The sequence below is a fragment of the Cololabis saira genome, chromosome 17, assembly GCF_033807715.1.
Source record: "Cololabis saira isolate AMF1-May2022 chromosome 17, fColSai1.1, whole genome shotgun sequence".
NCBI lineage: Eukaryota > Metazoa > Chordata > Actinopteri > Beloniformes > Belonidae > Cololabis > Cololabis saira.
In genome coordinates, this window is record NC_084603.1 from 30035066 (window position 1) to 30058286 (window position 23221).

Consider the following 23221-nt stretch of genomic DNA (forward strand, 5'->3'; position numbering starts at 1 on the left):
CAGTTTTAATTTGCATTTGTTTATAGGTGATGTTATTTGGCAGAAGAGTTGATTATTCCTTGTGTTTCTACTTGAGATGCTTCCATCCATCCCTGGATGCAGAACTCTGTTGCTCGTGTGAAGCAGCGTTTCATAACAAACAATTATTCATGCTCACTCGACTTTCTGTGGAAAAATTACACTTAATGTTCAAAGAAAATATATTTCTGTACCATCATGAAAAATGATATAGCATTCATGCCTTAGATAGTTAGTGCTGATAGGCAGGATACAAAAGAAGAGTTTTCTAACTTTGCTCGTGCAGGTTGTTGAACAGTTGAGGATGAAGTCAATGAAATTGAATATACTTAATTTATCCCTTACAGGAAATTCTTCAAATTACAAAGATTAAAGATTAAATATAACAAGAGTCACAAACTAAAATGACCCGACATGATCATTTAGTTATGGTATACTGTTAAACAAAAAAATGTTCTAGCAGCTGAGAAACAGTATGTAACAGATTTCACTTGAGAGGAAGTAGCGAATGTTTTGCACAAACACAAAAAACACCAAATAACGACTATAAAGTGTCCACTTGGCTTGCAACAAGTTTGCAAGCCTCTACATTCGCACTGATCATCGCCACCGAATTTAATCTGGGTGACGCAAGTCTCCATAACTAGGGAGATTTAAAAAAAAAAAAAACATCCACTCATGATTTGGAGAGAGAGCCGCTCAGTGAGGTTTTTCAAACTGGTTTCATTCAAAGGTCAACAAGCACATAAGTAGGCAGTGAAGAAATAAAAGGATTTCCAGACACTGCCAAACTGTTACCCGGGAACAATAATAAGAAACAAAACAATAGATCAGGATTGGGCTTCATATCTAGTGGTACCTTCTTTGTGTGGCTGTCATTTAAATATATATCATCATCATTTAAATATAGGCATAGGCTGGATGTTACAGATGAATAACTGATATTTTACCTATAGGCAAATCCCAACATAAAATCCCACATAAAAGAATATCTGACATCTGAGACAGCCTATAGACAGATGCCCTCAATTTGGGAGATGATAAAGTTTCCTGTAGTAACCACCTGTCACTTTGTGCGGCTGCCGGCAGACTTGGGCCTGCAGGTACAATCTATAACGGGTGGGATGGGTCTTCGGGATAAGTGCTGCAAAATGAGATACTGACACAGACATTTACTTTCAGAAAGTGAGCAAGGAGCTCATGTAGAAATCTCATTCTCTCGTTTCTGCAATGCAACAGACATTAACCGCTGCTTCACAACTGAACATGTGTTACCCGTTTTCGTAGTTTTAGAGCTCCTACATGCTCCATTGCTGATCAAATGTGACTCTCAACAACATTTTTGCAGGATGCAGCTCATATATCCCTGCAGAACACTAATATAAAGAAGTGAAAAGCAACTAAAGTGGATTTCTTGATGCAATATCCCTTTATTATTTCTCTCCTCTTCCTTTCCTGGTGAATCATCTTTTCAGGAAGGAGCCAATATGAAAAGAAATCTTTCTGGCTGAAGGTGTTGACAATAAATAACCTCGCATCTTGCTGGCTAGTGGCTGCTTTAACAGTAGGTGGAGAAGAAGGAGGGAAAACAACCCTTCAGATTGACACAATGGCATGTGCTTCGACAGGGGGAGAGGGCACGGAGGCGGGGAGGGAGGCTAAAAGGAGGAAAGCGAACCTAACAAATGGCAAAGAGATAGCCTCGATATCAGCACCCAAATGGGATGTGGAAGGTGAGCGCAAATCCCACCACTCCAGTTTCCATTTCTAAAACCCCTTCCTCCGTCCTCCCTTGTGTTGCTTTCTTCAGATTTCAGGCGGTAAAATCCACCGATATATCAAAAAGTATAACCGGTGCTACAACGTTACCACAGCAAATACCGTAGCTTACACTTTCAGCACATTCACGCGCACGTTTCACCATTCCAGGTAACCATCACCTTTATTTATTCATTTATTTTCCTGCAGCTTTCTTGCGTGAGGAATGGGATGGTTTACTATCACAAATGGGAAGCAATTCTCCAATTTCAGTTAAAGACTCAAAGAAGCTGATGAGGCCCCTCTTTTGGCTCGGTACACTGTCTCATGTCTTAACAAGGCTTTACCCGCGGCCAAACCAAACACGAACCTTCCAAATCCGGCTCCGTACGCCAAACCAGATTACACTTTGTATGCGCGGGTGTGTAAGCATTTGTGTGTCTGTTGTGGATTTGTGAACTGTGTCGGTGCGCATGTTGTGTTGCCTCATGTTTTTATTCTCTCTCCCATTTCTTTTGCCCTCCCTCTCTCCTCCCTTTAACTCACCCCTGTCTTTACTTATACAGCATATCAATGAAGGCCAGATATGTACTGGGGGGGAAAGGAGGGTGTGTGCGTGTGTGTGTGTGTGTGTGTGTGTGTGTGTAGCCGTGCATGGCTGAGCGCACTGTTCAATAGTGTGGTGGCTGGCTGGCTGGCTGGCTGGCTGGCTGGCTGGCTGGGGCCGCGGCTGGCAAACGGCTGCAGTGGAGACTTCAGCTGGGCTCCGCTATCGCACCCAGTTATCGTTTCCCCCATGAAGGACTCCCTTATCACCCCAGCCCAGAGAGGTCTCCCTTCTTCTCCCATCCCAGAGAAACACTCCCCCTCTCCTCCTCCCCATCCACCCTCGCCCCCCCAATTCCCTCCTTTCATATCCACCCAGCGCTACGTCGTGCAACATTCAACCAAGAGGGAGGGGGGGCTTCAAAGATTCTCTCACACACAAACACACAAACTCCCTGAGTGTACATAGATGTGTGTGTGTGTGTGTGTGTGTGTGTGTGTGTGTGTGTGTGTGTGTGTGTGTGTGTGTGTGTGTGTGTGTGTGTGTGTGTGTGTGTGCATGTGTACGCTCAATTTGCCAAAACAGTTTTTCCAGTGTAATTGGGCTTGGGGTACCTGTGTCCATGAGATAGCGCAGCCTCTTCTCCACGCGAGCTGCTCGGGCGTCTATGTGCCTCTGCTCGCTCTCCAGTGCAGACAGCTCCCCAACCACATACTGACTGGTGTCTTTGAACGCCTTCTGTCAACCAAGAGAGAGTGAGCGCGAGAAAGAGAGAGAGAGTAGTTAAAAGAGAGGAGGAGGAGTAGTGAAAGATGGTATTAAACAGAGGCAGAGGAGAAAAGGGATGGAGGGATAAAACAGAATGAGGGAGAAGAGAGAAACACAAAGATAATGAAGTGAAAAAAGTTGATAAAGAAGGAAAGTAGAAAGGACAAGAATGAAAAAGAAATTAGAGAATAAAGCAGGGGGGAGGAAAGAGGGAAAATGCTTTTAAAATATATGAAAACACGTCCAGTCTGTTAATCTTCCACATTTAAAACCAAAACTGAAGGGAACAGAAACAACTGTTGCTGCCTCTCATTCACCTTGACATTTCTGAAATCATCTCCAACATCAAATCCACAAATCAGGATTTTAAAAATATCAACACAATGTTTGATATCTTGATTACAGCACTGTGCATAAAGATATGTATAAACACCCAAGCATGCCAATGTAATCCTTGAAAGTCTGAAAGTTGTGTTACAGAACAACTGATGATTCAATGGTTGGTTTTCGACAAAATGATACTTGGAACGGCATACTCAAAGTAAATTAAGAATCTAAATGACTATTAAAATGAGCACATACTATTGATTTAAATACAGAAAATAAAGTAAACATTGTCAAAACTGTTGTCAGAAATGAATTATTCATGAGCCTTTGCTCCATGCCTCACATGGGGAAAAACATGAGGGAAACTTCAGCTTTCATGTAAGCCAGTGCAAGGTGATCGGAAGTGCTTTAAAGAGACAGTAAAACATCACATAATAGTACATAAAAAAACAGATAGCATGGTTTACAATTTAAACAAAAAGAAAGAAAGAAAAACAATAGATAAAAACAGTAGTTAAAATATGTTCAAGTTTTGAAACTCAAGCTGCAAAGTAACTTTGTTCAAATGCAGCTGAGAACAGGTGAGTCTTCAACCTGGACTTAGATACACTGAGAGTTTTAGCTTATCTGGGGAGTTTGTTCCAGATATGCGGAGCATAGAAGCTGAACGCAGCTTCTCCATGTCTGGTTCTGACTGTGGGAAATGATAAAAAACCGGATCCAGACGACCTGAGGGGTCTGGAAGGTTCACACTGGGTCAGAAGGTCACTGTTTTTGTCCTGGACATTCAGAACTTTATAGACCAGCATCAGAACCTTAAAGTCTGTCCTCTAAGGAACAGGCAGCCAGTGTAAAGACCTCAGAGCTGGACTGATGTGGTCCACTTTCTGGTCTTAGTGAGGACTGGAGCAGCAGAGTTCTGAATGAGCTGCAGTTGTCTGACTAACTTTTTAGGTAAACCTGTAAAGATGCTGTTACAATAATCAAGCTACTAAAGATGAATCTAGTTTTTCCAGGTCCTGCTGAGACATCAGATCTTTTAATCTTGATATATTCTTAAGTTGATAGTAGGCTGACTCTGTTACTGCCTTAATGTGTTCTTCCAAACTTAGGTCTGAGTCCATCACTACACCCAGGTTTCTGGTCTGGTTGGTGGTTTCTAGGTGTATTGATTGAATATCTGTGGTGACCTGTGATCATTTCTCTTTGCTCCAAAGAAAATTACCTCAGTTTTGTTTTTGTTTAACTGGAGAAGGTTGTGGCACATCCAGTCATTAATCTCCTCAATGCATCTACCAGGGCCTCTGTAGACAAGCATGACTTTATACAGCCTGCATTTATGCTGCAACACAGCTTTACTCTTTGCTGAGAAAAACAGCTGAACTAAAAACCTGCCTCTTCCATGAAGCAACACTTGTTGCTTCACATATTGTATGTTGCGTGACCTGACCCCCCCACCCCCCCCAAAAAAAAGAAACATTTACAGTTCTGTGTCTACATCAACAGCTGTGACTGCTACAAGGTGACATGGATGCAGTTATCCCAGTGGATTTACCACTATCATCCCTAACAGCGCTCCCTAGTTGTGCCATTCAATAATCATTTCAGAATCAATACCTGGACTCATGGTGCCCTCAGCCAATAATTACCTCCAGACTTTTCTCTTTTCGACCGCCTGCCGGGCAGAGTTGACATCCCTCATGTGATAACTACTATAACTACTTCCCAAGTGCACATTCTGCATGATTCACTAAACTTGAGTACAATTTTTTTTTTAAACATACGTCATCTCTTCGTTACCACATGTCTGAAATCCAATTCATAAACAGGAGTTACAGGAATACTGTCATCATACACCTGTTTTCTGCTGCTTCTCTTCTGCTCATTTGGAAAAAATGGTGTAGTTTTAATAAACTGGCTCCTTAATCCCTCAATATAAACCTTTCATTCAGCCGTCTTTCAGCTTTATTTCTGCCATTTCATTAATTTTTCTAACTTTTTGTACACACATCACCTATAACTTCGTAGTATAACATACCCCCCCCCCCCCCACACACACACCTGGTATAATCACAGATCCTGAATACACACTCACTCTCTGCCACCTCTTCACCTCTGTGTCCTGGCTGTTTGCTATTCTTCAGAGAGACTCCTTCAAGTGAGGAAGATGTTTATTCAAATTTACTACTGAGGATGCATCCGGGAAAAAAAGAAAAAAAAATCTCTCTCCATTTATTGCTGATGCACTTCATTTTTCTTAATGGGAAGGAGAACTAGTGAGCAGGAGAGAAAGTTTTCTCTTCCCCCATTCCACCCATGCCAGCACTTTTCCCTGCACTCCTCCCAGCCTGTGAGAGAGTGCATCTGTACGGCTCTGTGCACGCGTGATTTGTGCAAGAGTGCGAGTGTGTGCTGATTCCCTGCAGCTTCTCCTCTCCCCTCCCTTCTCCTCCTCCGTGCGCGCTCTCGCTCTATCACCATATTTTTCCTTGGCAAATCAATTTTACACATGATCAGCCCACTCCCCTTGCCGCGCTAGGCCCAGCCGTAATTAAGAGGAGGGAAATTACCATATATATTATATTAATGCAAACATCATTCAGCAGGTAATTCTTGGCTGATCGGGATAATGGAAAGGTTGAACACCCATTAACCCTGGGGCCCGGGCACTGGGAGGAGGGCTGTGTGTGTGCGTGAGTGTGTGTGGATGGGAATGGGGTGGAGGGTGCAGGGTCGAGGGTAGGAGAGGGTTGCCTGGGAAGAGAGATTCACCTCATGGTCTCCAGCGGCACACATGCTCAAACACTCACTCGCTGAAATAACAATGTTCTTATAAACACTCTTTGTGTACACAGACAATATGAAGTGTGCACACTTCAAGGACATGCAGGCACACAACCTGTGTGCAAATACACACACAAGCCCCTCCACAAGGCAGAGCAGCTGATAGCTACCATTGTTTTAATTAACACGGCCGTTAGATCAACACTTGCAGGTCTCTGTGGTAAGAGGGGACAGTCGGAGAGAGGTGAACCGGAGTGGGAGGTTCAGAGGTGGACGAGGTGAAGGGGAGGCGGGCAAATTCAAGTATTCACGCAGAAAAGCTCACCAATAGGAATGGGCGATATTTTACCGTTCACGATATACCGTCAAAAAAATTCCCCATGATAAGAATTTGTCATCTCGCAGTAAAAATGATAAATTCCCGTTGATGACGTTTTTGTGTAAAGTCGGATTTATGGTTCTGCGTTAAATCCACGCAGAACGTATGTGAAGGAAGGAAGGAAGGAAGGAAATGAGCCAGGAAGGAAGGAAGGAAGGAAGGAAGGAAGGAAGGAAGGAAGGAAGGAAGGAAGGAAGGAAGGAAGGAAGGAAATGAGCCAGAAAGGAAGGAAGGAAGGAAGGAAGGAAGGAAGGAAGGAAGGAAGGAAGGAAGGAAATGAGCCAGAAAGAAAGAAAGAAAGAAAGAAAGAAAGAAAGAAAGAAAGAAAGAAAGAAAGAAAGAAAGAAAGAAAGAAAGAAAGAAAGAAAGAAAGAAAGAAAGAAAGAAAGAAAGAAAGAAAGATAAATTCCCGTTGATGACGTTTTTGTGTAACAAACATGGCGGATCTGAGAGCGAGATAGATTTATAGTTACAAAGGTGGAGTTGAATTGGTATTTTTTTAATCGTCATTTTTATCGTTATCGGGATAAATGCCAGAAATTATCGTGATACATTTTTTAGTCCATACCGCCCATCCCTACTCACCAAGCTATCACAGTCGAGACAAAAAGCTGACAAACAGAAAATAAAAAAGGCAAGACAGAAGCAGTGAAGAGGTACAACCTCCATTATCACTTCCAACCCTCCAAGTCTTCTCTCCATTTTTTCTAAAGAGTCTTCTCCCCAAATAAATCTAAAATTTGGTCTAGTACCGAGCAGAAGTGTTCAGGCTGTTTTCAGATTACACGGCAGGAGTAGGCCAGTTGCTGCGCTGCTCGGCCAGCACCACTTGCCATCTTGTAATCGAGAGTCTTAAAGCTGTGGCGGCGTCCACTTGTGTTCCTCTTCATCCAGGTGACGTCAGGCCGTGCCGTCCTCTCACTGGAATGGAGGGTCCTCAATGGCTCCAGACATTGAGTATTTTAAATATCCATCCAGAATCGGGGCAACGGGTCTGCAACTTTGAGTTGTTCACATAAAGACTGACTGCCAACAGCTCGTTGATCTGCCACCAACAAGTGTGAAGGGACTGATCATGAAGTGTGAAAAATGACGTCGGAAATCATCCACACTTATTTTTATACTTACACCAGTGTAGACTTTCTTTTGCTTAAAAAATAAGTATAATAAATGAATAAGTGAATTGACAAACCTCTTCAAAGGGACTACGGATGTCGATCTCTGTTGGTGAACCCCGGTCCTCCTCCGCCCTCCTCAGGTCTTCAGGAACAGACTTGTGTCGCTTCACCTCTGGAGGGACGACGAGGCAGATGGAGAGACATTAGTTTCAACACATCTACTTTTATTTATGGATTTTTATGAATATGTTTATGTATGTTTGGTTGTCAGATTGACAAAAATTAAACAGATATTGAGCCAAACTGCTAATAACGATCAAAAGGTTTATTTTTTTATAGTAAGTGAGGCAAGTGCTGTTAATCAGTCTTTGATTTTCTTGTTAGGTTTTATTTTATGAAGAGATGAAAAGCGAGTTACCGCCCCTGGAAGTCCTTCCCAGTGAACTTTGAGTGGGTCAAATGTGGTTTTGTACAATCATATTGACACGTGTTGTATTAATATCCCCCACCTGGTCTGCTTTCAACATATTGACTGAAGGACTTCAGCTGTGTTTTCCTGACCGCCGGCTCCTTGTTGAAGACTACCGGGCTCCGCAGCTTTTCAGTGGCTCTCCGCAGTCGCTCTGCTCGCAACTCTTCTGCGTTATTCTGTCAAACACAGAGAGGATGTGCGTTCAGCCTTGACACGTGCTGCCTTCTGTCACTGCTACGTTCCACATGGATATACTGAAGCAGTGTCACACGGTTTGCAGTTGAAACAAGTTGGTTGGTTGCACTCATAACTCTATCTGGAGAACGGGGAGACTTGGTGAAGCAAAAAGAAGAAAGAGTTCAAGTCCGGACGACCAGACGGCTTGTAAAAACAAAAATAATCATATGAACAACTCTATCAACCAAAATAACCAGACATGAAGCAACCAAAGAAAACAAAAAGCAGAAAAAACAAAGAGGTATTAGATCCAAACAATGTACGCGAGTAGTTACTTCAACTTACTTACCTACTTAGATCTAAGTTATTAAACAGTCGCTTCAGCATTTCATAGCTGATATATATATATATATATATATATATATATATATATATATATATATATATATATATATATATATATATATATATATATATATATATATATATATATATGCATTTTCCACACATGAGCAAGTGTGAGCAAACACTCAGACAGACAGGCCACGAGATAAATCTGGTAGAAGTTGATATGAAAACTACATTGTGATTTGTTTGCATGAACTCCTCTCAAAAGACACACACAAACACACTCACACACGCTCCCCCTCGCTCATGAGAGAGACAAAAAGGAGGCAATTAACTTGACTTTCAACAAAACCTTGAGCCAGAAAATATATTCAGATTATGCAAAATGCAAAAACGCTATTGTTTTCAAAGTGAACACGTGTTAAAAAGCTGCACGCACGCTTCTCTTTCTATCAGAAACGGCGTGCAGAAATGCTTTAATACCGAGCCTCCAAATATGCCAAGCCGAGTGGAAAAGGAACCGACTTCAGTTAAGACTGACGCCGCGGCAATGTTAATAAGATGGCGAAACGTGTAATAAAGTCGACAATTAGGGCAAACATGTTCCACTGCTTGAGACGGAGCGAGATAGTCGAGCAGGTTGTTGCGGAGCGGGGACGGCTAATAGAGACGGAGTGTGGGCTGAGAAATAACGGCGTAGACGGGGAGATGTTAGTATAGCTTCAGATTATTGACTTTCAAAAACAAACTCAGCAATTAGCCTGTTCTCACTGTGTTTGGTCTATTAGTCTGTCAGCTTCCACCAGCCACTTAAAACCATGTGTCAAGTCAAATTGAGGCAAATTTATTTATGAAGTGCTTTAGGCTTTTGCACAAAAAGCCCAATTAAACATTTAAAACAAGCTGGGATGTGTGGAAGCACTAATGTCTGTGTCGGTGCTCACGTACTCAGACAGCAAAACCGACCAAGAATACCGGAGAGTATATTTAAATTACTGATGGGCAGCAAAAACAAACAACACTGCGATACCTTTAAACTGTAAAGTAGCACCTAATAGCTTTTACTTTTTAACCAAAGAAATGATTTATACACCTGATGCTTCATGTTTATACCTCTCGGGGATGCGCATAATTTGAGAATGCTACTTTTCACTGGAAAAAACCTCCTAAAAAACATCCACTTTCCAAATCTCCAGACTCGCTTTATTTAACATTTCTTTCCTAAATGCAGGTTTGATGCAAATCGAGTGCAGTGAATCATGGAGCATTCGGCCCTTCGGTCACATCTTAAAACTTGGACTTCCAAGCTAATTCATACAGAAACTGGATTGTAGCAGACACATCTCATCAGGTGGTAAAGTCAAATAACAGGGGGGCGTCCTGTGATAGAATTAAGAACGTGAAGTTCGCTGGACTATTCACACGAGGTAGTGATGACAGAGGTTCATCCAGCGGCTGCTTTTATTAATAATTCATATGTTTGTTTTAGAGAAAAATGAAACAAAGATAATTGGATGTCCATGGATTTATTGGATTAACACTGGTGTCCTTGTCATCTTTTCATAAGGATTTAACAATAAATATGTACATATATATATATTTTTTTACTATAGCATGTTAAAACTGCAAACCCTTGCACTATCTGCACAGGACGGTTTATTTAGTGGAAGTGGAAACTCCTGGGGGAATGATTACCCCGGCACTGTCCTCCCAATTATGACATGTTGCTAACGGTTGTGAACTGTGACGTCTGAAAGTCCAACTGCTGCACTTCAAGAGACCAAACCGCTACTTACACCAATTATATAATCTCTCCCTCTCTCAATCTGTCAGTTTTAGAGCACCTGGCCACCTGGCTAACCCTCCATCTCCTTTTATTGTACCCTGGACCCCCCCCCCCCCCCCTAACACACACACACACACACATATTTCTTATTCTCCCTCTGTATCTGCTATCCCTCCTATCATCGCTGTGGTAAGCTGTGACAGTGGTGACTCAGTGCTTTTGGTGTGTGTGGGCCCATGAATGTGCATGTAGGGGCTGTGTAACTAATGTTGCAGTCTGCTGAGCGTCGCATGCCCTTATCGTGTGCCACCGAAGCCGCACACTATCACTAATGAGTGGCAGTGTGTGTATGATAGTGTGTGATTCGCTTGAAGGACTTTTGGGAGGCCCGGTCTTCGTGGCATCGGACAACTTATCCGTATTTTAAAATGACAAAACTCTAAACTGCATAGAGAACGAAATCTTTTTATAACAAACATTGTAAGTTATTTTCTTTCACTTCTTTTTATACAGTTAATAAGACAACCATATTTACGCTGATGAGGATGAAGCTCCTCAAGTCACATTGATCAATCAAAGATCAGATATTTGAGCCTTTCTGATGGAAGTCTTTAATTGTCAAACAAAAGATTACTCCACTTTCGCAGGGTCAAGTTGAACACGAGATACCCTGCATCGCCGTCCACACCAAGTTTCCCTCCTACTGACACACAACATACACACAGCCCTTGTTCTAATTGACATTCAAAATCAATTAAACAGATGTTCAGACTCACGGACTGCCTTGTTGACTCAATATTCACATCAGAAGCTATAGACATAAGCAGCCATATGAGCTTCCTTCTAGCACTATATCCACACACACAAGCAGAGGAAACAGTTTGAAAAGGTCACGGTCAATAGAGGGGATGTGTGCGTATTATGTACAGCATTGTGGTGCCAGATGAGTGCGTGTGTTTTCCGTGGCTGTGGACAGACTTATACGGACATGGGAGGGATAAACTGGTCTTACACGAAGCGGTTCAAGTGACTGATGTGTACAAAGGGTCAGCTGGCTGACAACCACGGTCAATCTGACCTAATTGATTGGCTAAACCTTTGATGGGGGCAGTCGGGAAGAGAGGAGAGGGGGGAAAAAAAGAAAGAGAGACAGCGAGATGAAAAGAGAGAAAGGTGGAAAAAAAAAAGGTAAGAATACCCAGTGTGTGTTTATAAGTGAGGATGTTTGTACCTCCAGTCCTTCCACGGGGCTGAGTGGGGAGGTGGAGGAGGCAGTGGGTGAAGAGGAGGAGGAGGAGGTGGAGGAAGGAGATGTCGGGGATGTCACTCCTCTCGGGCCGGCCTCCACCAACTTCTTGAGCTTTAGATCCACATGTTTACTGTTTGGACCTGCAGAGGAAGACAGAGAATGAGAATGCAGCTAGCACGCACATGAACACACACACACACACACAAGAGCTGAAATCCTCAAAGTTACAAAGATGAGAAAGGACAGACAACATGGTTTGCATTCACGTGCACACACTTGGGCAAAACCACTGATAAAGAACGTGCACACAGAGACGAGTGGGAAGATATATGGCATATATTGTATATTATAGAAATGACGTGAGTGAGATACACATCTGGACAGACGGAGCGGGCTTAAGTCCTGTTGCTGCTGCCGAGAACTGTCGAGGCTGAGTGTTTATTGAGACTATCGGCATGGTAACCATAAGGGCAAGATGGAGGCAAAGACTCATTTTTAAACGCTGCACTTTCTCATGACAGGCTTTTACGAGTTTGTAACGGTCTGCCAAGTTTCTAGCATTTTACACATTCATTCACTCATTTCCCCCGAAACACAATCTAATTGTCTCTGTAATTTCCTGCCAATTCTATCAGCTTTCCTTCTATCACCAACACCTACGTACGGCTGGACCGACATTCATAAGGCGGTATCTGTGTATGTATGCATATAAATCTCATAGTACTGGTACGGGTCCGTGTACTTCGCGGCCATCCATTTTTTGTTTTGAAAATAAAAATAGAGATATAATCGAAAATAATCCGTTCCCCATCTTTTGTTTTGATAATAAAAAACGGGAAACAGATTGTTATCCATTATCCGTTATCCGTTATCATTGATGTGTTTGAAAATTGAAATTGGGAATTAAAACAGTGAGTGGAAAACTCTTTTCTCTATTTCCTATTCGTCACAACATCACTGCAGTTTCATGACGGAGTGAAGACAGATTACAGATTAAACTCATGTTTCACTCCCAGGTTTCATATTCGATTTATTTTCTGTTTCAACATTAAAAAAATCTAAAACTACTGTTAATTTTCAATCTGATCAACAAAAGAACCAGAAACAACTTTCTTCATTTATTACTGCGCATGTGCAATCCCCCCATTTGTCCAATCCTTGTTTTCAGTATCCTTGGAAAAACAAATAGGAAATAGAGAAAAGAGTTTTCCACTCGCTGTTTGGTCAGTGTATCTTTTGGTCATTGGATTTTTCCATCATGAGTGGGAATCAAAAAACAAAAAACGATTGGTTTATTTGATTTTCCTTTTAAAACAAAAAACAAATATTGAATTACACTGCATTTTTTCTTTTTTTGTGTTAATATGATTTAACAAAGATTCAAAATACGCTTTTATTTTCGTTTTCTATTTCATATAAGAAAAATGAAATCACTAGTCAACAGGAACGAAAAAATGAACCAAAAAACAACCGTTTATTCATATTCGTGCACCGGAAGTTACAGATGGAGGACAATAATTTTGATGTTTTATTTGATTAATTAAACTGCATTATTTTTCTGTTTCATATTTGTTTTGATCTTTTGTCTGCATTCTAATCACATATTTGTATGACACAGGCTAATCTAGATGCGTATGTCTCCTGACATTTCAGTGCACTAATTGTGGATTACACCTGCGTTTTTCCTTCCCCTCCTCTTTTCTGTCAGTGTGCAGTTGAGGCAGTTATGCCGTCTTTCATTGATTAGAAAAAAAAAATCAGTGTTACAACTTTTCTTTTCACTACTATTAGGCTACGAACATGACATGTCCTTTTGACGAGGATCCAATTGATGCAGGTGGAGCATTAATCCACAGAGAATTTAATATAGTCTTACGTTGAGAGCTGATCATTAGACCACGCATAGGCCTAGATGTATTATCATATTAAGTAAAAATCTACTTTAAATTATGTAATTGATTACAATCACTTCTTGTGAGTAAATGCTTTTGTTTGGACTTTTAAACGTCTGTAGGCTCTGCTAATTCTCTCTCTCTCTCTCTCTCTCTCTCTCTCTCTCTCTCTCTCTCTCTCTCTCTCTCTCTCTCTCTCTCTCTCTCTCTCTCTCTCTCTCTCTCTCTCTCTCTCTCTCTCTCTCTCTCTCTCTCTCTCTCTCTCTCTCTCTCTCTCTCTCTCTCTCTCTACTCTCTCTCTCTCTCTCTCTCTCTCTCTCTCTCTCTCTCTCTCTCTCTCTCTCTCTCTCTCTCTCTCTCTCTCTCTCTCTCTCCTCTCTCTCTCTCTCTCTCTCTCTCTCTCAGACTTCCTTAACTCAGACGTCGTTGTGCATTTATAAAATTATTCAATAGCCTAATATAGCCTATTATATTATCTTATAAGCTATTAGGGCCTGTATATTTCGTTGTCTGTGTTGTTTTTTATCTGTGCTTTTTTTTAAATCTGTTTTTTGAAGTGCCTTGCAAACTTAGAAAAGTTCTATAGACAATAGAGTTTTATTATTTTCATTTTTATCACCATCTTGTCATTTTGTGGGTAAAAAAGCCTAAGTTAATTTTATTTTACCTTTTGGTCTAATAGATGTATTATTATTGTTGTTGCTGTTGTTCTTTATTTTGTATGGATAGATATTTTATCTCGGCGTTTTTTCCTGTGTGTGTTTCTTGTTTCAAGTGGTAATTGATGCGCGCTGCGTGACCGTTTATTATTTAGGCCACTCAGTGTCAGACCTGAGCCAGAATTTATGAATGAAGATTGAATGACACAATGAGTGACGTGTTTTTCCACCTACATGAACTGTCTGACAGTTAACCTGATGAAGGTCACAGCCTACCCAAACGTTGTAACAATTATAGCACGACCTTCGGCATAATGGACTGTCGGCATATTGTAGCCTATTCTAGTTTTTTTTTTTTTATTATTATTTTTCCGTGCTTTTCACGACCCTTCTCCCGGGTAGAAACATGGAGGCTGCAGTGGAAATCATGAATGATCGTCTTGACATTGTTGTAGCTGCAAATGCATGTAGTTCAAATCCATCAGAAGAGTGAACTTTCACATGATATTGAGATGCTAACATGCAGCAGCCTGTGGTAAAGAACATTTTTCTATCTTTTAACAAGCTCTAGAACTGACGTCAGCCCATTATCCCCACAACAAATGACCACAGTCCCGTTGCTGCTTTGACCTGGTGTTTACTGTTGCTATGACAACTGTAGCTACATCTGGGGGCGTAATGTCAGTAAAATACATGCCTCGCGCGTATAGTGTGAATGCACCGCAGAAAAACACAGGGGGGGGGGGATAGTAACCTAGAGTGGCTGGCTCGAGTGGGACGGGGTGGTACAGAACAACTTCCCCTGGAGAGAATTGTCACAGGAATGCCTGTCAAATATCCAGAACTAAGTTCACTCGGTTGTAAATGCCAGCTTCCGGTGCACGAATATGAATAAACGGTTGTTTTTGGTTCGTTTTTTTCGTTCCTGTTGACTAGTGATTTCATTTTTCTTATATGAAATAGAAAACGAAAATAAAAGCGTATTTTGAATCTTTGTTAAATCATATTAAAACAAAAAAAAGAAAAAATGCAGTGAAATTCAATATTTGTTTTTTTGTTTTAAAAGGAAAAATCAAATAAACCAATCGTTTTTTTGTTTTTTGATTCCCACTCATGATGGAAAAATCCAATGACCAAAAGATACACTGACCCTGTTTTAATTCCCAATTTCGATTTTCAAACACGTCAATGAAATCGAATAACGGATAATGGATAACGATCAGTTTTTCCGTTTTTTATTATCAAAACAAAAGATGGGGAACGAATTATTTTCGATTATTTCTCTATTTTTATTTTGTCATTTCAAAACAAAAAACGGAATGGCCGCGAAGTACACGGACCGGTACGACACCCCAGCCTAACACCGGTCCCATCTTTTTCCCCCCAATCTTTCTTCCCCCTCTTCCTTTCCCTCCTTCTCACTCTCTCTCTCCGTGGCTGCCAGCCGCCTCATACAGCTTTATTTTCCAGGGACTGGTAACCACAGCTCCCCTGCCAGGCCAGACCACTGCACTGAAGGAGATGAAAGAATGGGAGGGCAACTGTTTCATGTGTCACCTCCCTGTGTGCCGTGAAAACACACATGCACGCGCAAACACACACACAAGACACATGTATACGAACCCCCAACCACAGAAACACACTCTTGAACTTTGTCACAAACGCACAGGGACACCCGGAGAAGCAACACTGACGGATACGCGCAGAGTAAAGCAAAAATGACCCGGGCCGTCTGAAATTTACATTAAAACATTTCTGACAAAAATATCAACAGATTTGAGCGTGGCATCAAAAGCTTCCGTGTTGCATTCACAAGCACTGATTTCTTTCAAGTGTACAAAAAAAATGACAGCCGACAAAGACGCACAATGCAATGAGGTAAAAAAGTGCAAGATAGGGCACTTCAAAGCTGCAGGAAGCATTTGCCTGTTTTCATATTTGTTTCTTCACGTCCCTCACTGTCTACCCACCTATCTCACATCATACACAGAATAAATTAATTTCAAAGCAAAGCAATTAGTTTACCTCTGAAGATTTAGGCAAATGCTTTTAGAAATTAGTTTTTGTTTTTGTCAGGGAAGAACTGTTCAGAATCCATTAATTACCACTTAAAGAAGTTTATTGTGGAAAAATCCAGAAAAAAGATGCCAACATCACAGCAGCAAGAACATAATGTTTCCGCTCAGTTAGTTCCTCCTCATGGAGATTCACTGAAAACTGACTGGGAGTGACTGGATGACAGCAAAGTGCACAAGCGTGTGAGTGAGTTAGACAAAACTTTGATGAAACGGACCCTTCTGCTTGCTTTGCATTGAACATATGTACCAACTAAACAGATACGACACAAAAAGGACACGGTGAAATGTTCATGGAGGCCTTTTAGTTCTTTTTTGGCTTATCTCTTTCACTTTACCTCACCGTTTTAGTGTATTTTCTTGTTGCCAATATCAATTGTGTCAATGACTGCGTTTACATGCACTCAATAACCCTTTTAAAACCCGAATATTGGCAATAACCCAAATTTGCACAGCCATGTAAACACCAATAACCCCTTTGAATAACCGGAAGTTGCTCTTTAAAAACCCGAATATGACCCCTGGGTTACTCCTTTTAAAACCCAAATATTCGGTCATGTAAATTCCTAACAGGATTTCCCCATCAAACGGAACAGGAATTTGTTTTCTGCGTATGCTCTGTTCGCAAGGAATCCTGGTCTTTTGAGTCCAGGACGTTCTTATAAACACGGAGAAACACAAGACCAGGAGGAACATTTTGGCATTTGTAAACGGTAGAAAGTACCGGGATAGCCAGATTTACAAGAAGGTGAGCGAAAAGTTGCGCAAAGCAGCATTTGTTTTGAATTTGGATACAGAAAGAAGAAGCGGAAATTACGGGAATTGCGTAATGATGTTCTCCGTGCGTCGCTGGTTTGATCCAGATATCCCAAATGATTAATCACGCATGTAAACGGAATATTCCGAATGTTTCAGTAACCGGAATATTAGCAATAACCCACATTTTGATTGCATGTAAACATAGTCACAGTCTACCAAATAAAGACCACAAGTCTGACGTTCGTATACACTTTAACAACAAGGAAGGGAGAGTGAAGGAGAACCACATGATTGGTGAGTTTGCTGGGAACATGAAGCACAATGATTCACACAACACCACACGACACGGAGCAGTGATTGTTACCCGGAGACGTTAGCTCAGAGCCGGGGTTAGTAAGCTCCAGGGCCCCCTGGGTGCTGGACGTGGTGGGAACGGCGTCCAGTGGCTGTGGGTTAGTAACCAGTGCAGATGTGGACGTGCCAGCACCAACAGATTCAGCAGCATCCCCTCCACCAACACCTCCACCACAGTGGAGCTGCTCTTCCTCTGCCCTATCATTCTCCTCATCTTCCCACTTTTCACCATCAACATCCTCCTCCTCATGACTGTTCACCCTGTCCAAAACATCTGTGGGTGCAAAGTTAGACAAGGAGACTGATGGGTGGGGGGTGTTAAAGAGATGAATCAGGATTAGGGTTAGGTAAGTAGTAGAAAAAGTAAAGAAAGAGAGGAGGGGAGGAAACAGAGAGGTGGATGAGGGGGTAAAATGCCAAAATGCAGAATAAAAAGAAGAGACCAGAAGAACAACGTTAGGTTAGTTTGTGTTAACAGAAGATTGTGATAAGAGTGCCTGACTGAATGAGCCCTTTCTTAAAACTCCCAAAGATCACCTGTTACTCTCTCTCTTAGTGTGTGGAACTGCAAAGAACTATAAATTAATTCAGAAAAACCAAACATATTTTGTAGGAAAAAGAAGAAAAGACCTGAGTAACAAGGAAGGACTTTGTGTCCTGGGTTTGTGTGTGGAGGCGCAGAAAATATCTGGCACGCAAAGTGAAAATGAGACCTCTGCTTAATTTCCCCTCACTCAAAGTTCTGCTGCTTTACCCTCCTTGTTTCAGATAAAAGCAGTAAGGCAACAAAAACCTCGAAAACATGAAAGCACATATTCCATTAAGTCTCCTGAGGGGTTCAGCGGAAAACAATAGTGTCTCCACATTAGGGACAGAACAGAAAGCATGTTAGAAGAAACTCAAACGGAGACCCGGGCAGCTCTAGCTGCATGGATAACCCACCATGGATTAAAACAAAACAATCAGTAAACAGGGTCAAACAGCGCAAACTCCCTCTTCTGCTATTTATTTCGTGGTTGGGAGAGACCAAGAACAAAGAGAGACAGTGAGGGAGCGAGAATAACAATATTTCCCGATTTTTCCTGTCTAATTTGCTAGCTGCGATGTGGAGCGTGCTAGCAAGCGCCGTTCCTGCGTGGCTGGTCGAGGCCTAATTAATGGGAGGCCACGGTGATGGAGTTTGGAAAGTTTCTTTGCAGGCAGACACTTGGAGGGGGCAGCCCGGGTTGCATTTAAAGGAACTGAATGGTGCTGAGGGGAGAGCGGGGGGAAAGACTGGGAGAGTGGGGGCTAGGATTAGCCGTTCTGCTCGGCAGGCCTTGTGTATCACAGCCCACAGCATTTCTCTTCTCCTCACCTCCTCCTCCTGTCTTCTGTTCTTTCCTCCGACTCCAGTTTTAATGAGATCAACAATTAGTCCAATTCAGAAAAGCTGAAAGAGCAAATAAATCAAGTGCTATCCTTCCTTCTGCCTCACAGTCTTTGTCTTGTTATTTTACTCAACATTTCGCGACGTGCTCCTCTTGTTTAGGGTTTATTAGGTTTTGATCTCTAGGCTGATCTATTTGCTGAACGTCGGAGCATATTTCCATCACCGATGTCGAGTTTACTCTCACGTAGCTATAGTTGCGAGTGTGAAGTTATTCAATTGATGAAGACAGAAAAAGTCACATCTGAGCGGTAGTTTGGTTGTCTTTGTGTCCCCTCCGTCGCCATCTATGGAACTAATCATCCCTTCTTTAGCCCTACATTATATCAAGGGGCTTCTTGCATCCTTTTCACTGATAACACGGTTCATTTTATCGCTCTGTGCGTCTCCCACAGTTTTCTGCGGCATCTCTTTTCATTTGCATGCAGTGCAACTGATACTCCTGAACAGAATAACTAACCGCGGATGTAATGTAGAAGAATCTGAAACAAATGATTGTGGGGCTTAATAATGGTCATTGTGATAATAACCCCAATTTTCAGAGAAATGGAAAGCAGTGGGAAATGCACGTGGGCAGCATTTGCTACCACTGCAAGATGTCATTAGAAGTGTTTTTGTATTTCAAGTGTAATTTGGCTGCACAACGTGTTGTGTTGATTAACAATTACTTGGGGAACTAAACAGGGGAAGAGGCGCAGGGTGAACTGTTTCTTCTAATATAAGGGTAGTGCTTTTTAGACCTGCGGCTGTTGTCAAATGACATTTTGTTTTTCTCTGAGGATTAGGCAGAACCCCTTTAGAGAGTATAATGGAAATGTGTGAGTTGTGTGTGGATGAAGAAAGTGTATGTCAACAGCATGCTACCGTGTCTCTTCCATTATTGTTCATAATTAAGTGTTCGTGCATTACTTCTAAAGTCTTTCCATGTTACATTGAACGTGTGTTAATGTTGATCAGTTAAGTAAATGCAAATGTAATGTTTGTAAAGTCTGTTTGCAGACTTGCTTGAGTGTGAGAGAGTGTTGAGGTGTGTCCTGACCTCCCGCAGGTCCGACTCTGCTGCCTTTGCTTCTGTCAGAGCTGGTCGGGTCCAGAAGGCTCATGTCAGACATTTTGACTCCGGATCGAGCTTCAGCTATCAGCTGCCTGGCTCTCTCTCGTAGTTGTCTCCGCCGCTCTGCATCCTGCTCCTGCACCAAAGAACAAGGGAATATCAGGGACTGTCCGAGACAGACATTAAGACTGTCACAATTATCACATTAATTCAACTTTATTAAATAAATGTGCTATTTTCCCGCCAAAAAAACAGATGCCTAAAATCACCTGAAGTGCCAAATTTCCACATCTTCCTCCAGAATTTGGCTGACAAAGAGTTGATGTGATTTTAATAACATAGTTGGGACCCTGTCTTCTCCTGTAGATTTATGCCATAAACCGTGTAAGGTTTTATCCAACCCTATTTCAGTGAGCATCTGTTGAGATTAATTTCATAGAACCAGTTTTTATTTAAATTAAAAGAAAAGACGAGTACATTAACAAAGAGATGGACATTTGTCACCATTTCTCAATAAAGTCTCTGAAGTCTCTGAAGGTCCATCTTGGCATCACTTTTGCTCATAGGTGAATCTTTGAATGCATCACATGGTGCACAACAGAATATATAGAAATTGTATATTTCAGTCTGGCGAGCCCTCCTAATTATTTTCCTCTTTGAATAAAAGAGTTTATCTGGTTTTCTCTGGATCTGACTTTGATTTCCAGGAGAAAATACCAACGGATGTAGAAGATACCACCTCTGGATGGGATTGGATACTCATACAAGCGATTAGAGAAATGAAGCATGCGGTATGGGCAGAGCAGCAAGAAGATTAACATCAACAAAAGACTTGCAACGCAGCATAGGAATGCTGGTGAATGACTGTTGTCAGTTTTGAAGAAAAAGCACTTTAATATAAGTGTTACGCATTTTGCAACGATCATTGATGTCCTGAATAGCGGCTCCTAGATGCTCCTGTATCGGTCATTGCATTCAGCCCTGCGGTATTGTGGGTCGCATACTTCCTGTACTGACGTAAATAGCTATGAACAAGAGAACTACCAGACCCATTTTATGAGACAATTATCACGCCATTTATGGATATGACAGTTTCCATGTTGCCATGTTTGCATTATCTGCATATAATTGCTGTTTAAAAACCCTAAAAACCAAACTATATCTATCTATATATGTAAATATATACACACACACACACTTTAACCAATTAATATTTGTAATTGTTAAGGTCTTGCATGATAAATTGTCATGACGCATTTACCAAAATATTGTTTTAAAATTCAACAGAGATATATTATTAAAAAAATGTTAATAGAAAGTATATGTATGACTGTAAATTATAAACTAAAATTCAAGAACATGGTACTGTAGCTCTGAAAGGTACAGGTACATTTTCCTAGATCCAGAGGGGGAAACAAATCAGGAGAAATAAAATCTAGCTTTTAATGAAGTACTATAAAAGCATTGCTTTGTTTTACATAGTATTTAAATTCTAATATATCATATTATGACTATATTAAGAGTGCACACTGCTTTTAGATGATACTCTGCTGTGGCCACAAGATGCACCCACTCCCACAAATTGCAGAGTGAAAAGTTTTGTTATCGAAATGCCTGTGCACTTCTCACTGCATTATGGAGTTAGGAGCATATAAACAGAAACAGACACCTCATCTTGGCACTAGACAGATACAGTATTGAGCTGTCACAATCAGAGCAATGGCAGAAATGCCATTTTCAGGTCGATCCAATCTGATCCTGCTGATAGCACAGGCCACTATACGCACACACACACACTGACAGAGCAACCAGCCAAACCTTGATGATGTCAATTGACAGGCACTTAACTGATGATGACCTGACCAAGAGCACACACTCACACACTCACACACACACACAGCACAGGCCTCAAGTTACATGAAGTAGCAAGGCCAATGTAAAAAAAACCCACAAATATCCAAGAGAGGATGTTTAAAATTAAGTTCTGAAAATAAAAGCCAACGTAGCAGATAAAAGGAGCAGAAAGAAACAAAAAAATGTGTAAAGAGCAGCAGAGCAAAGTTACAAGAGCCCATGCCGATTCAAAACACACTGCCAACTTTTGTGACGGCAACATTTCACACAAGCCTCGTCTTGCACTTGCATACGTGAACTCTGCTGAAACACAAACACACACACACACAGACACACTGTAGAGCGGCACCCCCCTCCTAAACATACACAAGCACATACGACCCAGGGGAGAGAGAAGCTGTATTTCTCTGTCACCGTTTCGCTCCCTGTGGTTTCCTGTTAATCAGGCTTCTCCATATTGAGGCAGGGGTTTTAGGGCCGGCCTATTGAAGCCACCCATTTATCCATTAACAAAACAAGCAGCGCCCGCTAATGAGCTACATCTCTCCATTTCCATGTCAATTGTTTGTTTGTAGCTATTGTTTAGCCGGGACAATGGGGCTGTATTGTAAATGACAGCAACCCTAATGCACTCTGTGCGTGTGCTGGTGAATGTGTGTGTTTGTGTGTTTGCGTGAGAGAGAGGGAGAGAGCGAGCCCAGAGGGATGCCTACAGGGAGGAGAGAACACACCTTAGAGAGGGAAAGAGATAAAAAAGAGAGACAGTCAGGGGAAGAGAAAAAGACCGAAAGAGAGATAAAGATGGAGGACAGGAGTGAGAGGAGAAGAGTGTTGACAGTGCCTGTAGAGACGTATCGAGTGTGTTGAGAAGACTTCTCTCTCAGCTGTTTGACCAGAACGTTCAAGACAGGATGTTCAGGGAAAAACAAGTATGAGATGTATTAGAATCTTTACCAAGGCTTAAAATCAGGTAAATACAACTTGAGAAGAGAAACAACACATGACATGTTACCACATACTTCCTTGGGCTGGGAGATTCAGGTGACGACCCAATGCTAAGGAGCAAAGACATCAGCAACCAACCTTAAAGAAGCAACTGTTGCTTCCCATCAATCAGGAAAAAGATGAAACACCATTTCCAAGGAAATTGGTATCGTTATTCTACAGTGAGAAAGTTAATTTAATAAAATACTAAAGCTAGCTGCCAATCTTTCCACAAGTGAACGTCCCAGAAAAGACATCTCAAGACTTGGTTTTTAAAGTCACATCTGATCAAATCTTCTGGAATAATGTCCTTTGATTTAATGACACAGAGGTGGAGATATTTGGCCCCAGCGTAAGGCACCATGTTTGATAAAGACCTACAACAACCATATTAGCGCAAGCTCTTTATTGCAACTCTCCTCTGAAGTTT

The 23221-nt window shown here is 41.6% G+C and overlaps 1 protein-coding gene across 6 annotated transcripts in view; it reads right to left on the reverse strand.

Moving 5' to 3' along the window:
- The window catches only part of ehbp1 (EH domain binding protein 1), a 155631-nt gene that overhangs the window by 33803 nt on the left and 98607 nt on the right, over nt 1–23221 (reverse strand). For 2 of the 6 annotated variants that reach the window (XM_061746068.1, XM_061746065.1), the window contains 6 exons: nt 19939–20089; nt 17481–17771; nt 11714–11871; nt 8209–8347; nt 7774–7871; nt 2938–3061 (listed from right to left, as the gene is read on the reverse strand). In XM_061746068.1, the coding sequence (XP_061602052.1) occupies nt 2938–3061; nt 7774–7871; nt 8209–8347; nt 11714–11871; nt 17481–17771; nt 19939–20089 (961 nt within the window). The remainder of the gene's footprint in view (nt 1–2937; nt 3062–7773; nt 7872–8208; nt 8348–11713; nt 11872–17480; nt 17772–19938; nt 20090–23221) is intronic. The other 4 variants (XM_061746070.1, XM_061746069.1, XM_061746067.1 and 1 more) reach the window with 3 other exon arrangements.